Source organism: Pipra filicauda, unplaced genomic scaffold, assembly GCF_003945595.2.
Source record: "Pipra filicauda isolate LSUMZ 115617 unplaced genomic scaffold, ASM394559v2 scaffold9_size5747161_pilon, whole genome shotgun sequence".
Taxonomy (NCBI): Eukaryota; Metazoa; Chordata; class Aves; order Passeriformes; family Pipridae; genus Pipra; species Pipra filicauda.
In genome coordinates, this window is record NW_024105198.1 from 3,238,439 (window position 1) to 3,254,302 (window position 15,864).

General features: G+C 56.6%; 1 protein-coding gene across 2 annotated transcripts in view; it reads right to left on the minus strand.

Annotated features, from left to right (window-relative positions):
• AR (androgen receptor) overlaps positions 1–13,679 on the minus strand; it is a 39,662-nt gene extending 25,983 nt beyond the window's left edge. Inside the window, exon 1 of one of the 2 annotated variants that reach the window (XM_039378144.1) lies at positions 10,937–11,190. In XM_039378144.1, coding sequence (XP_039234078.1) covers positions 10,937–11,142 — 206 coding nt within the window. In that variant the 5' untranslated portion in view covers positions 11,143–11,190. Of the gene's footprint in view, positions 1–10,936; positions 11,191–12,592 lie in introns of those variants that run through there. The other variant, XM_027730949.2, reaches the window with a different exon arrangement.
• Between the last annotated feature and the right edge of the window lie 2,185 nt (positions 13,680–15,864).

The window sequence follows — 15,864 nt, forward strand, 5'->3', positions numbered from 1 at the left end:
GCCCGTGGGCAGCACATCCAGGCAGCCAACTCTCAAGCACCTCACCCCTGAGCCCCCACTGGGATCACCTCAGGGCACGCTGGATCTTCCCTAGAGCCAGGCTGGCCCCTGCAGCCATCCCTCTGCAGGGACCAGGGCACTGCACCTCTGCCCACGCCCCAGAGGAGGATGCTACTGGGACAGGGTGTCCCCGTAGTCCCCCAGCTAACCACAGCATGTGGTACAGTGCTGCCGAGAGAAACTCAAGGTGAAACAATTCCAGTGTCACACAGAACTCCAAAGGTATTTGGAATTTAACTTGGCAACAAGGATCAGGTGGTGCTGGTAGTCGGAGGTCAGTGGTCAGCTCCCACCTGGGCTGCTGAGGGATGCCAGGATTCATTCCCAGACACGGATATTTAAAACACAAAATATTTTCCCCGCTTCTTTGGCAGTGGGATTATTGCTACGGAAACCAGTGCTACAAATTCTGCATTTTCATTTCTCCACTGGATGAAGCATGAGGCAAAAACAGTCAGATGGCAACAAGGGCGGAACCCAGCGTGGAAACACGAGGAGACCACAAATACCACGGATTTGGCACCCGCCCGGGGAGGCACACAGCATGAGCCAGCACTCTCACCCTGGCAGAGAGCCCTGGGGATGGACAGGCATGAGAGGAAGAAGCAGAACCTCCCATCTCGGGGAGCAGCCCCCGCTCCCACCCCTCTCACAGGAGGGATGCCAGGGCTCACTGCGGTGGCTCTGCACTGCTGGTCCCACAACTTACCAGCAGAATTGGGTTATTTTTAGGCATGTTTATACCAAGACCAAACCTTTTCAGAGACACAACTGCAGAGGCATAAAAATCCTTTTCCTTATTATGTCTGGAAATGGATATAAGCTCTATCTGCAGAATTTCCCTTCAGCTCTGCTGGCAAAGCATTGGGTTTCTGAAGGAGACTTCACAACTTGTGCAACACTATCATGTTCCTGCACCCTCCAAGCGGATCGTGCTGTGAGTCATCCCAGACAGCATAAACACACTAATTATAACCAAGGTTTCACCTACTTAGTGCCAGGTCTCCCTGGCACTCTTAGCACCGATCTCAGCAGGGCAGGCAACATAGAGGCAAATTCCTCAGCAACCCATGGCCACCAGCTCACATCCACCGGGTCCTCCTGCTCCATGGCCTGGCCTTCCCAGCGTGCCCAAAGCTCACAGCTGCCCACACCTGTCAGCTGCAGCAGGACCGGGGCAGGAGTGGGGCAGGGCTGGGGCAGGAGCGGCACAAGACCGGCCCCTCAGCAAGGCTTGGATGGATGGATGGATGGATGGATGGATGGATGGATGGATGGATGGATGGATGGATGGACAGCCAACTATGCTGGTATCAACCCCACAGGCACGCACCCCCAACCTGAGGCATCCCAGCCCAGCATAGACTGGGAAACAGAACTTTGATGTCAGTTTGCTCTTTCAGTGACACCAGGCAGGGACAGCCAGATCTGTCATTTTGGGGGCTGAGAGCATTTCTGGGGAAATACAGAAGGCAGAGCCCTGCAGTGATGCAGCAGTGCAGCTGGCTGATGCCAGGGACCCACGGGCGTGGGAGGTCCTTCCATCACCACAGACCCACATTGGAGCTTTCACCAGCCCTGCTGGGCAGCAGTACCCAGAGAGAGCCGTGGCGGTTTGGCGATCAAAGCCCTACCCCCTCCTCCTCTGCCGTGCTCTCCCGAGCAGGCAAGGAATGAAAGCAGACAGGAATCGTTTTCTTTCAAGCCCGCCTGCAAACCAAAACACAGATGCCACATCTAATTTTAGGCCTCCCAGCCTTGAGAGTGTTCTCTGAAGTCTCTTTGAGCGAGCAGCAAGATAGTCAGCTCAGGACGTCCTGCCACAGCGGCCGCGCGCCCGCCTTGACCCTGATTCTGAAACGCCAGGAGGGCAGGGGCAGAGCCCCATCCTCTCCTCCAGCCGTCAGGGCACAGTATGGCCAGCAGTTAACAGATCCCCACTGATCCCAGGGGATCCTGCAGAACACACTGAGCTCCCTTCATTAACTGGAATCACGTGCAGAGGGACTGGCTGGCCACCCTGCCAACCCCAGGCTGCCACCTTATTCATGCTGAATATGACAACTGCTTCAATTCAGACCATAATCCAAGGATTTAAGCACCCACGTGGCAAAAGGGAGGGTGAACTGAGCAAAGAGAGAACCGCTGCCCCCTGGGCTCCCCTTAGCTCCTGCCTCAGCTCAGCCCTGTCCGACCCTCGGCACAGCTCCAGGGTGATGTTCTGTCCCAGCACTGTGCTCTGCTCCCCCTTCAAAGCCACCCCAGACACAGCCCAGAACCAAGGACCCAGCACTTGGCACAGGCTGTGCTGTAAACAAGAAAGGGAAAAAAATGCCTTTGCTGCTCTTGTTTTTCTAACCATTTAAAGATGCTCCCAGGAGACTTGGGAGCAGACTGGGAAGTAACAGGTTTCTTTGCAAGAAGATCCCATTACCAGGGAAAAGGCTTTTTGACCACAGGCACCAATTACTGAAAGGCAGAAAACAAAATCCACATGAACAGGCTGAGTTCACGGGGATGACCTCACACATCCTGAAGCACAGGAGCACACATGGGGATGAGGCCCTGAGCCAGCCTGGGGGGTCACGGGTCCCCCCGGCCCCACAGCTCCAGGCATCGGACCCAAGATAGACAGGTGCCCCATAGCCCTGCCCTGCCAGAAAGCGGGAGAGGGGCCAAGGGTGACCTGAGGGGCTGGTTCTCAGTGCCTGAGTGGGGAGAAGGAGCGATGCCAATCTCACATCGAGCCCTGTGCCGCCCATGCAGAGGCTCACGGAGCCTCAGCCAGGGGCCAAGGCCACCTCTCCTCCCCACGGGCAGCACGGGCCACAGCGCCCGTTCTCCATGGACACGTCTGCAGAGGGAATGCTGCAGGCCCCAGGGCAAGGGATGGGTACGTTCCTCATACAGAAGAGAACACACTAATCTCTGTGTATGGTGTTCACAGAAAGAAGAGGATGAACATCCACAAATGTGCACAGGCACATACACGATCCAAGAGAAACTGTAAATCATCTGAGCTATCTTTGCAGGGGAATTTCATTTTCCAGTTAATGCACCTCATCACTTCCTAGATGAAAGCAATTAATCTGATCTGCATGAAATTCCTTTCTTCCTTTCCCGTCTCAAGAGGAAAGAGGAACTGCTGAGATACTCTGCCCCAGCCCTCCCAATGGCATGTCAGAAGATGTGTAGATGCTGCTCTGCAGATCAGCACAAGGGGGAGGAGGCAGGAGCGTTCACAAGGAAATTACCAATACAGAAACTTGTGCCTGGGCTCTGTTCTCAGCACACGGGCCAAGGTCAAAGCATTCTTTCTGCCATTTTTAACCAGCAAAGAAGCCAGAGCAGCTAAAATATGTAACAAGAGCCAAAGTGCTGAGGGGCTGGTAAAAACACCAGAGAAGTGAAGTATCATCTTGGGAGACATGAGAAACCCCCTCTGGCCATCTGTAGGCAGAGAGAGCACGGAGGGAAGGAAGTAAAGCCCAGGGTTTTCCCACCTCATCCCGGAGACTGAACACATCCTCTCTAAAATGTATTTTGGAGATCTGCAGCCTCCCCTCTGGCATTAGTGGGGATTGGTCCCACAGACAGCAATTCCAGGAGCCCTCAGCGGGATGGGAGTCTGGCAAAAGAAGAGGCTGCTGCAACAGAAGGATTTGTCCCCAAGGCTCTTTCCAAAGCCCCACGGGTGGTGCTGGCACCGGGATCAGGCAGCAGGCACCCAGGACATCCCCCCAGCACTGCCTGTCACAGACACCTGGCTACAGACATTAAAGGAGTTAAAGATAAATCGTTATGACTGCGGCCATGCACAGCACATGAACAGCAGCCAGGACTCTGCGTGGAGCTCTCAGGCAGCTCTCGCTCTGCACAGCCTGAGCAGGGCTCTGCCAGCCCAGGCTCTGCCACCCCAAATGTGTCCCAGGGGCATCCAGAGATCTCCAGGCAGATGTGTAAAAGGGTAAATGTGCCTGTGCCTGGGTGCTTGCCCCAGCTAAGGCTGCCCACAGTGCTCCCTCCCCTCATGCCAAGGATGGCCCGGACCAGTACTGTCAGTGTCCCAGTATTGGTGGTTCTGCACTGACTTTATCAGCCTGATTTAAGCCATCTCTTTTGCCCCCAGAGCTGTTTGGGAAGGGACAGCCACTTTCCTGTGTCTTGAGTCCAGCACAGTCCATTCACCACCTCCAGGCAGTGCAATGGAGGCACCCACTCAGCCCCCCCAACAGAAACACGAGCTCATTCCAGTAATCACTATGTACTTAATAGTGTGCACTCCCTCCCTCTTTGATTAGCACAGGGAAGCCACCAGGACACCTGCAGAGAGCACTGGTGTAATCCACCCCTGTGGACACCCGAGCTACGTGGAGCCAGATTAACTCAGGCAAAGGGCAGCAGCTATAAATACCTGGAAAACTGGCTTATACTTCTGAGATTATTTCTACTACTGCAAATCACTTAATCTGAGGTCCATGTCCCTACAAATCATTCCCATCACTTCTGAGAACAAGCCAGCACTTGACTTTGTTTTCACTATTTGCAGATGCCTCCCCGGGGGGGGCTGGGGAGCTCCAAGCCACAGCACAGCAGGTGACCTCGTTCTTTCTGGCCTCTGCTCAGACTGCACAAAACAGGGAGAAGGCAGCGACAGGAGAGCAGTGAAGCCAAGTTGAGCAGAGGTGAACAGAGCCTGCTCTCCCATCCCACTCCCTGCCTGGGTGAACAGAGCCTGCTCTCCCATCCCACCCCCTGCCTGGGTGAACAGAGCCTACCCTCCCATCCCACCCCCTGCCTGGGTGAACAGAGCCTGCCCTCCCATCCCACTCCCAGCCTGGGTGAACAGAGCCTGCCCTCCCATCCCACCCCCTGCCAGCGCCGGCAGCTGGCGAGCACGGCGGCTCCTGCCTGATCCCGAGGCACGGTGCTGCACTCCCATAACCCCACTCCTGCAAACACTATCCCGGGAGCGGGACAGGGTCAGCCCTCTCCGAGGGCCACTGGGGTCGGCAGAGGTGAACAGGCCAACGGACGGGGCACAAAGTCCAGCACACGGCACTGTCCCCAGGGACGGTCCCCAGCACAAAGCCAGCCTGGGCCCCAGGACCCCAGCACCGAGTTGCCAGGACTGCAGCCACTCATATGCACCGAGGAGCTGCTGCCAAGCCACAACCTCCTGTCAAACCTCATCCCCTGCCTGCAGAACAGGGGCAATTCTTGTTTTCCACAATTGCCTGGAAGATGAATGAATTGCTGTTCATGAGTGCTTCAGCAGTAAGGTGCTGCTGAAGCACAAAGTACTACTGCTGGGAGTATTTTTTTTACTGTTAGAGGATACTTTGAACCTCATTTAAAAATACGAGTGAGGGGAACCAGGGTTGCAATGGTGAGATTTAAAGCAGAACAAAGCACAAGCACACGCTGCAGTACCCGTGAGCACTGCCCACTGCAGGCAGCTGACAGGGGTGAGTAGGGCACCCCTCACTGTGGGGATCTCCCCTGGGAGGCTCCTCCATCCCTTTGCCCCTCATCTGGAGCTGACAGGGGGATTAAGTGCGGTTGGACATGGATGAATAGCATGGGCAGGTCAGCAGAGACAGAGACAGCAGTGGAAACAGTGAAGAGGGAATTTGGATGGAGAACCTCTGTCACAAGTCTTTGCCATGACAACTGGGCCAGTTCCTTTTCATTTCAATGAGCTCCCTTGTACCACTGTAGTGTTCACAAACAGAGCCAGCTCTGGTCCCCCCAGTGTGCAGTGACAGTCGATGGCAGGGCCACCTGCCACTGCCAAGGCCACCTCCGGGCACGCCTGCACTGGCCACACACTAAGGGCTGATGTGACTCTATCTGCCTCTTAACTGTTTACTGAGCATAAATGCCTCCTGTGCACGCTGTCTCTTGGCTCTCTGGAGGAAAAGAAAGCTGGAAGGGATCCAGTACCCCCACAGGAAACACTGCCATTGCTGCTTCCCTAAAACATGGTGTAGAGCTGGGCTCATCCAAGGCAAGAGGAGATCACTCCGGTCAATGTTCATGTCTTACCCAATGACGACCCCAACGAGAGGTGCCTGCGCCCTCTGTGCCACGTGACCACCTGAATGTGGTGTCACAGAGCCACCCTCACCAGCTGGCCCAGGCTGTCCATGATGGCTTTGAGGCATTTGCTTCACCTCCGTTTGAGGTGCAGATGTGCCTTTTGCAGAAAACCCTCAAAAAAGAAAATTCACTTGCAAGAAGTAATGAATTGAGATGAACAGGAGGAGGAGAAGCCCATGGCTCCCAGGCCCTTACACAGCTCAGCTCAGCCCAGCGCTGCCTTCGGGCTTACAAGGCCATCCAGCGGTTTTTCACTTGCAAATATGTCCAAGACTGCAAAGCCCCTGGAAATACATTGGGAATGCAGCGGGAACCAAACACCACAGGCAGAGCTGATGCATCTCAAGACACAAGGTCATCTTGCAATACACCAAACACAAAAATTCTCCTTCTGGAACTCAGGTGTGTGTGGGCTCCTGTGTCAGGACCATCCCAGACACCACTGCAGCCCCAGGGCTGACATAATCCCATGGTACCCATAGCACCATGCTCCCAGGCCTCATGCTGAGTGGCTGTCCAAGGGGAATCCTCTTTTTTTCTACATATTTCCAATGTCTCAGAGCCATCCACAGCTGCACAGATCTCTGTGGTCTCCCAGGGCAGCTCTGAGAAACAAACAGTTTTTACTAGAATTCATAGAAAGTCTCCCACAGAATAGTTTTCTTTCAGTAAACACTCATTTGATAAATTTAAAACATTCCACAGGATGATAAAATAAATACAATTATTTCTTTTGTAATTTTAGTCCACAATCACTAGCAGAAAGTATCCACTGCAAACCCAAACCCAGCAGCCTCCAGCGAGTGCTCCAACTCCAGACAGCAACTGCCAATGGAGAACTGTCAAACTGGGACAGCCACCTTCAAAACAGCAATTTATAAAATATGAATGAGGGTCTGTGCCAAGACAGGAGTTGAATTAATGGGAACGACAGAAAAACACAAAGAACTGACCTACTGCTCTCTACTACAAATTATTCTTAACCCTGTGGAATGAAACTGCTTTCATCACATCAAAACAAAATATTCCCATATGACTACAACATTTTCAATATCCTAGGAAATTTTAGGATTTCTTCCTGCAATACATGGCACTGTTTCCAGCTTTCCTCCCAGCTCAGGAGCACACTCTCCTGCCATGCAGACTTTGCCTTCTGATCCGCTCCAGCTCTCCCGGTGCCCGTTCCTCCCGCTGCCCACCAGCAACCCGCCTTCCCCTCCCCTTGGGACGTGGCAGTGACCCCTGGCACAGACACAGAGCGGGCTGTTGTCTCTGCCAGCGCCCAGCATGGCCTTGGAGCTGGCATTGCCCCTCGGATGCCACTCGCCTTCGCTGCCTCGCTACAGTGTTTCTGCTTTGATCCTTCCCAGGGCTGTCCCACACCTTCCTCACTCTGAGAAAGGGACCAGGGGCAGTGATTTCCAGGAATCGCGGGTTCTGTGGCTCTGGGACACGGTCCCAACTCCACACCCACTGACACCCGTACCCATGGTGGGGTTCCTGCCCTGGGAGCTGCTACCCATCCCCGTGGCAGAGATCTTGTCCCAGGGAATGACACCCTGGGACTACTGACCCAGGGGTGACTCCTGTCCCCTGGACTACAAAACACACTTTATTTCTTATTCTCAATCAGCATTTTGACACCTCGAGAACATACTTCTGTCCTCAAAGCAGCACCAAAGCACTTCCTATTGTTAACTGGCTCTTGAGCTGGAATGAAGTTCTCCTAACAAGAAAACCAGTGGTCACGCCAAAGACTGGCTGCAAGGAGTAATGCAAAGCACAGCTCATCTGTGCAATAGATAAATACCAAGGAATCTGTAAATAGCAGGAAGAATGTAAAAGCTGTACAAGCAGAAGGAGAGCTGTCATGGGCAGATCCTGTACAGCTTTTTGGGCAGATCCTGTACAGCTTCCTGCTCGGAAGCCTCGGGAATACAGGACAGAGCACACAAAATGCCTATGTGACTCCAACCCACTGGTGTCCTTCAAGCTTTCTGTGGATTATTTCCTTGGCAAAATTTTCTGATTTCTCAGCCACTGCTTCCAACACCAAGTGCCCCATAGAGCCTGATCTTGCACTGCAGCCAGCACTTGAGAGAAACTAGGGCAGAATAATCATTGCTGATACAAAGCATGAGACTATGGAACCAGTTTCCAGAGGATATGAGAGCTCAAAAGTTCAAGACGTGAAGAAGAGGATGGGACAGCCCAGAGGAAGATGGGGCAAGGTCTGCCCTGGAGCAGTGAAGAGGCAGAGAGATGCTGTGTGCTGTCAGCAGCGAGGCAGGTCCCACACAGACACCCCACGTGTCTGCCCTCCACAGCCCAGCCCCTGACAGGTTACCCATCTCTCCTTCCCAGTGGTAAAGGCAGAGCTGGAGCGTGAGAGAGCAGGGAAGAGAGGGAGGGACAGACGGAGGAGGGAGGGGAAAGGGGGGAGACCGTTTTATGAGGCTCAGTGTATGTTCGGGAGGAGGCAGAGAGTCCTGCAGTGCCTGCTCCAGAGCAGTGTGGGGCAGCGCCCGCTCGGCTGCTCCCCTCCGCCCGAAGGGTTCTCCTTGCTGAGCACAACTCCAGCGTCCTGATGGCTCCAGTTACCTGGCCTCAACACATCACTTGTTTCACAACCTCAGCTCCAGCCGTGAGAGATGAGCACCCTGCCACAGCCTGGTAACACGGCAGCTCACACCCCTCTGAGCCCCGAGTTCCCTGGTCCAGCCCCAGTGCTGCTGTTACTCTGTGTCTAACACAGCTGTCCCCTGCCCCTCGGCAGGGAAAGGATTGAGAGGTGCTGAGGAAGAAATTTGTTGGTTCCTGATAAATGGAGAAGAGAAAACAAACAACAAGCTTGACTCTGCCAGGCTCCCTGTCCCTGGGTCTGTATGGGCCGGAGGGACCGGCTGCCCACACAGCGTTCTGCCACCCTCCGCTTGCTTCCAAAAGAAATATTTACATCCTATGGCCAATCCCCAGAGCAGAAAGGTCACACTGACAATAGCAGACAGGAGGGTCAGCCCCTTCCCAAGGGCTTTGGAGTCCTGTCAGCACAGAGCTGGGGGTCCCCAGAGCCCTCCTGGGACAGGGATGCTGGGGCAGCTGCTGCTGGGCACGGACTGGGAGTGAGGGCAGCCCTGAGAGCGGCCTCCTGCCTCATCTCATCTCTCAGGGTTAACAGCTGCCCTTCATCCCTTCATCTCTTTGTCAGAATCTTATCTCCTCCCTCCACAGGCAGGAATTACTGCAGGTGTTATCTGTAAGCTGTACCACAGTTACAGAGCTGAAATGATTACAGAGCCCTCGAGCCAGGCGATGTATAAACATGTGGCACTGGCCCAACCTGATCACAGCTGGACTGGGAAGAGGAGCCACAGGTAGGTGTGACCAGCAAACACCAGGATTCCAACCAGTATCAGCAACAGGTAACACCAGTGATAGCAAATGCCACTTAAAAACATCTGAAGCTACGTGGACTGCAGATTTTCCTGAGCCAAGAGATCCTTAAATCCTTTTCTCCTCTTTCATTCCATTGTTTTGGCAGCAGCTCCTTCTCTGATTCCATTTCAGCTTAAACCAGAGGCCAGCCCTCCCTACCCACCTCTGTGATTCATCTTCCAAGTCATTCTGATGGTGGAACCTTGGATTTATTCTATCAGTACTGTGTCTTGCTCCTGAAAAAGGTTTTTCAGTCACCTCAAAGACTGCTGGTAGTAATGATGCAACAACCAGAGCACAAAGATGAACAGCTCAGTCTATGGGGTGACAAAAGCTGGGATTAGTTTGCTAATTACACGTAGGCACAACTGGCCCAATGAAGGACACAGTACCAAAAGCTTTAAATTAACCCAAATTGTATTAATGTCCTCAGTCTTTCTGTGTGATGTGTCCGCACCTCTAAATCCAGACACCACCCTGCCATCCAAAGGGGCAGAAGTGGCTACAGACCTGCCCAGGAGCAGCAGCCATCCCAATTCCTCCCAAATATTAACAAACTGCTCATGCTTTAGTGTCATATGAGGGGTGTTTGACTCTAAATCAAAAAATACCTATCCATACCTGGCCACAACTGCAACAGGGCAGAGCTGAGCTTCGGAGAGCTTCACCTGGAAGAGCCACGATCCTGCTGGCAGACAGTGGGACCATTCAGAGAGGGAAGCAAGTGAGAGCAACACACCTTGAAATGCTCCTTATTCTCCAAAGCAGGCTGTGTGTGCCCTGCCAGCACCTCCAGGCACAGGGAGCAGAAGCACCGATCGCCTCAGGCCGGGTGAGTACCCAGGAGTGCCCCCCACTGCCCTCACAGAGCGCTGAGGCTGCATCCTCTGAGGCTACGAGGGGAAAGCTCGCTGGGCAATGCCATGTAGGACAGGAGCTCAGACCCAGCACCAGACACAAGCAGGGGGGTGCAGGTCCAGAGCCAATCATCCTTCCATCAGGTAATTTTACTACAGAGCCTCTTAGCTCCCATGACTCTTTCTCCTCGCAGGCATTGTTGCCTGTAATGCTGGTACACAACCCACAAGGCTCCAGCAGCAGCAGAGCTGTTCCTGTGCTGGCACCGCCACAGATCCAGGAGAAAACACAAAGCCACAGGAATGGGCCAGCAGCACACTGTAAAGCTAATGGAGGCTTTGCTAGGATGAAGTGTTAAACCTGGCAGTGATTAACACACATGGCTTGAGCCAGACCACGACAGAGCATTCCGCTTTCCTTACGGTGTTTGAAAATTGCATCTGAACACAGAGAAAGGATAAACCCCGTCAGCCCATCATACCTTCGCAGCAGCAGGGTAGTGCTGTACAAGCACTGGAGTTCAAAGGACAAGATATTGGTGTTGAAAAGGTCACTGTGCCAGCTCCGAGACTCCGCTGATCCCACAGAAGTCTGCCAGGGGAAGCAGGACGCAGTCACGGCACACTGAACAGAGCCGCAAGGAAGAGGAGGATACAGCACTTGCCTCAGGAATGAGGGAAATGTCATTTATCTCTAAGGCATGACTCGGGCAAAATGTACCTGCTGCTGTCTGGTCCAGCCCCCACGACTGCCCACGGACCTCCATGGGAGCCCAGACCTGCTCTCCTCAGCACAATGTTCCCTGTCCGTGCAGGATCCTGCACAGGCTCTGCAGGCAGAACGGCTGCACGGCCGAGCCTTCTGTCAGCACAAACCTGCACCACCATCACCAGTATCCGGAACGCTGAACTTTTCCAACTTGATTCCTCCCTGCTCCCTCTGTGCTGATTCCAGCAGAGATTTATCCAGAGTCCAGAGGCATACCCGGGACTTGCACAGCTCCTGCCACGTACGAAGCTCACAGCTGGATGATGCTCACAGCTGGATTCTTTTTGACCTATCTTTAATTTTATCCCCTTATTTTTTGCCAAGCCCTCAACTTCTCTGTACGATCCCCCAGTAAATCACTGCATGGATGGAAACTGCCACAGTGCCCAAACGAAGCCATGAACATTTAATGCACAAACAAGCCCAGAGGCAGCACAGTCACCCCATGCTAATTTAGCGGGAAAATGTAGTTGTTCAGTTCAGCCTTTGCTCCCACCATCCCGAGCACCACAGGGTGAGCATGTGGATGCAGGACTTCCTTGACTGCAAACCTCAGCTGAGGCCTCACACACTCATGGCCGGGGCTGCCTCTGAGGCAGCAGAAAATCGCTTGTGCAGCCCTGCCTCCCTCCCGTTTCCATCAACACGGCCGTGCTTTGCCGTGCTGACAGGTGAGCACGCAGGTACCCACTGGTTTAGATGCTGTACACGATTTTACAGAGGTGGTTCATCGCCTTTTTTTGAGGTTAATTCACCAGGAAAAATTACTTTTGATCAAATCCTACTTCTCAAACAAACTTCTCCTTCCCTGCTGCATTCCCAAAACCCATTCTAGCTCTACTTCAAAACACATTTTCTACCTGTACTTAAAACAGCCCGGAAGCACAGGTGATGTTTTTCTGCCGCTACATTCGGGGTTCCCTGCTATGCACAGCGCATTCCGGGCGCTGGGAGGATTTTAACTAGATCTTAAGATCCGTCCGTGCTTCAGGCACAGCATCCCGATCCTGCCCACTCCCAGCGGCGGGGAGCGTGAAGAAATGCGATAAACACAACGATCTCACGAAACAGCGCGGGCACCGGGTACTCCAAGGTACTCCTGGCACGATCTCGCCTAGTCAGTCCAAGCGACAGCGTCCCGGCAAAAGGGAAGGTGCGGCAGCGGAGAGGGGCACCGAGGACAGAGCGGGGCTGGAGTCGCGGGGTGCGCGGGGCAGCTGCGGAGGCAGAGGGGCGGCCGGAGGGGCGCGGTGCAGGGTCGGGGTGAGGGGTGCAGGGTGCCGGTGGGATGCAGGACGCGGGGTGCCGGCCGGCGGGATGTGGGATGCAGGGTGCAGGATGCCGGTGCCGGTGGGACGCGGGTACTCACCGGAGGTCGCCGTAGGCGCCGGCGTAGCCCTCGACCCAGGGCTCCAGCTCGCTCTTGATGCCGGCGGCGGGGGCGGCGAAGGGCGCCCGGCCTGGCGGGTACCAGGCGTCGGCGGGGCAGTCGGCGGGCGGCTCGGGGCACGGCCCGTACAGCTGCCCCTCCTCGGCGAAGAAGGTGGGCCAGGGGGCTGCGGGGCCCGGCGGGACCAGCTCGGTCCCGAAGCGGCACGGACCGCCCCAGCCGCCGCCCGCCGCGGGCCCCGGCCCCGCCGCGCTCTCCAGCTTGACGCGGCCGAAGCCGCGGGGCAGCCCCGGCCCGGCGGGCGGCTCGGCGGCCAGGGCGGCCGCGAAGGCGGGCGGGGGGTCGCGGGCGGGCGGGTGCGGGGCGCGGGGCGGCCCGGCGGGCACGGCGAACATGCAGTCCTCGCGGGGCAGCGGCTCGGCCGGAGCCTCCAGCGCCTCCAGCGCCAGCCCCATGGAGGCGGACACGGCGCGGCACAGCTGCCGGGCGCTGTCGCCTAGCGGGTCGTCCTTGTCCGCCGGCTCGGCCTCGGGCGGCGGCAACAGCGGCATCGATCCCGCTTCGCCCAGCAGCTCCCTCAGTTCGCCGGCGCAGGGGAAGGACGAGCCGATGGCGGGGCCGGCGGCCGGCAGCGCCTTCCCGGCGGCGCGGGGCTCGGGGGGCGGCAGGCAGGCGGGGGAGCCCGGCGGCGGCCGGGGGCTCGGCGGGCAGGGCGCGCTCGACGGCAGCTGCCCCGCGCCCGGTTCCTCCCGCGGCGGCTGGAAAGCTTCGCAGACGCTCTGAAAGAAGCTCTGAAAAGCCCCGCGGAAGGTCCTGCCACCCGGCCGCGGGTAGACGCGGCCGACCCCCAGCTGCACCTCCATGGCCAGCGAGCGCGGCAGCGGCGGCGGAGGAAGGCGCGGCGGGCGCGCAGAGCTGCGGCGGCGGTCCCGGCCCGACCCCGCGGGCCGCCTACCCTCGGCGCTGCCCCGCGACGCCCATCGCCGCGGCCGCGGGGCGCGATGCTCGGTGCGCGCAACAGGCAGGGAAAGTTGGCTGCGGTGGCGCGGGCAGGTGCGGCGGCGGAGCGAGGGGCGGGCGGGGGCGGCCGCGGGGCGGGAGGCGCGGCGGGGAGACCGCCCCGCGCCGCGGCTCCGCCGCGATTAACCCCGTGACGGCCGCGGCGGCAGCGGCGCCCGCCCGGTCCCCCGGCGGCCCCGGCGCAGCGCGGACGCGGAGCCGCAGCCTCGCCGCAGTACCCGGGCTCGGCGCCTCAGCGGGGGATGGCAGCGGGACGAGGCGGCCCGGCCCGGCGGGGACAGCCCCGCCACCGCGGCCCCCGGGCGATCGCCCGCCCCGGCCCCCGCGCCCCGGCTGGGCGGAGCGGGGCAGGGCGGGGGCGCGGCGGTGGCTGCCCCGGCCTCCCCCCGGCTGCCGAGAGCGCGGGGTCGTGCAGATCCCCGCCCCGCCCCGGGCCGGCCCGGCTGCCACCCCGCTCTCCCCCCGGCTGGCAGCTGGCGCAGCTGGCCGGACTTGGGCAGAAAAACGCTCTTTTTTGCGCTGACGTGTCGGCGCTCGGCATCTCTCCCCGGCTGGGCCCTGGTCGACCCCTGCACCATGTCCCTGTTCGCTCCTGCCCGAGGACCGGCCGCCCTCTCCCACCCCCCGCTGTCCCGCGAAGTGCCGCAGCCCCCGCCCGCCGCAGCACGATCCATCCCGTGGGTATCCCTATGCGGGTCACGCACCGGGATGGAAATCCCCTCGCTACCAGAGACAATTAGTGCAGGACCTACCGTAAACAAGGCTTGAGCTCCCCTTGCTGGTCCTGCAATAACAGTCCTAAAACAACTTCTGGGAGGCACCGTCCTCAGGCAATTTGGGAATGGAATCATTTTCATTCGAGGGAACTTAACGCAAGCCCGTTATTTTCAGCCCCTTTGGAGACAGAGGGGAAAAAGTCATAAAGAAGCGGAGCCCATGGGGAAAACAGAGAGACTTGTCCAGTCTTTTAAAAGCCTTTTTACAAGCTGCAGAAGATAAAAACAAAAATCAAAGTCCAGCCAAGCAAAATTTGGCGATGTCCTCCATCCTGCTTGCGTGACCGAAGAACCTCATGTCCCGACAGCAGAGCAGCTGGAGAAGGAGGATGGAGGAGGGCCGGTGCACCGGTCGGGACGGGGTCATTGCCGCTGGCTCCTGCCGGGGGCAGGACGGCCGTGGGCAGGGGCTGCCACACCCCAGGTTCTGATGGGCCAAAGACTCTGCCCAGCTCTGCCTGGCCACCAGCGAGGAAGAGCATTTGCAGAGAAACCTCGTCAGCTCTCCGTGTGGGTGAAACACCAAGCTGGGCTTTAATACCAAGTCTTGTAGCCCCTAAAACACTGAAGTAGCAGAGCTAACACCTGAGATGGTGAAAATCAAGGGAGATGCTGTAAGATATGTGCTGCCTAGTGGATGAGGATTCCAGGTCTTTGCTCTTCCAACCTCCCAGAGCTGCCAAGCCTCTGGAGTGAAATACAGGGACTCTGGAAAACACCTGAGGGAGGATTCTCAGCATCAGCCTCAGGAACTGTATTGGGAAAGGCTGAGGGCCAGGGCTGCAGCGTGGTATCGCTGTGGGAACAAAGGCCTCTGTGCCTCAAACAAGACATGGGGTCTGACCAGAGTTTTGTTTGACTCCACTTTTCCCACAAGGAGGAAACACCCTCAGCTCATACACACTGAAACACCACAAGCTGCGAAGACCTCAGCACAATTAAGACTTCTGATGTTCAAACAGCCTTTTCTGTCTGGGACGGGATGTGTTTGAGCCTCAGCTTCTGGCTCCTGGCTCTGTCTCTGGCTTTGATCCTACTGCTCACATTCCCCTGCCCTCTCCTCTTTCTGCAGCATCCAAGAGGCCCTGGATTTTCCCCCAGTCTGAATATTACTGTGGGGTTTGTGGGATGTTGATGGCAGCAGAGGCGCAGAAAGTGACACTAAAAAATGGTTCGTGTTCTTCCCAGCCTGCAGAGCCAGTACCTCAGTTATGACTGATGATCCATGATGAAGATATTTTAAATTAATTTCCTGAACAGACATCTTGCAAGAATTTTGTTTACCTGGTCCTCAAATGTTTCATTTAAAATGGATGGAATGTGAATGGATTTTCCGGGTGTGCATGTGCACGACTGCACGTGCTGGTGCTTAAGGCTCTATGTATTTTAAACTTTATACTTGGTTGCCAAAGACATCGCACTGAGTTCTAGAGATGTCCTTTTGTCAACTTGAAT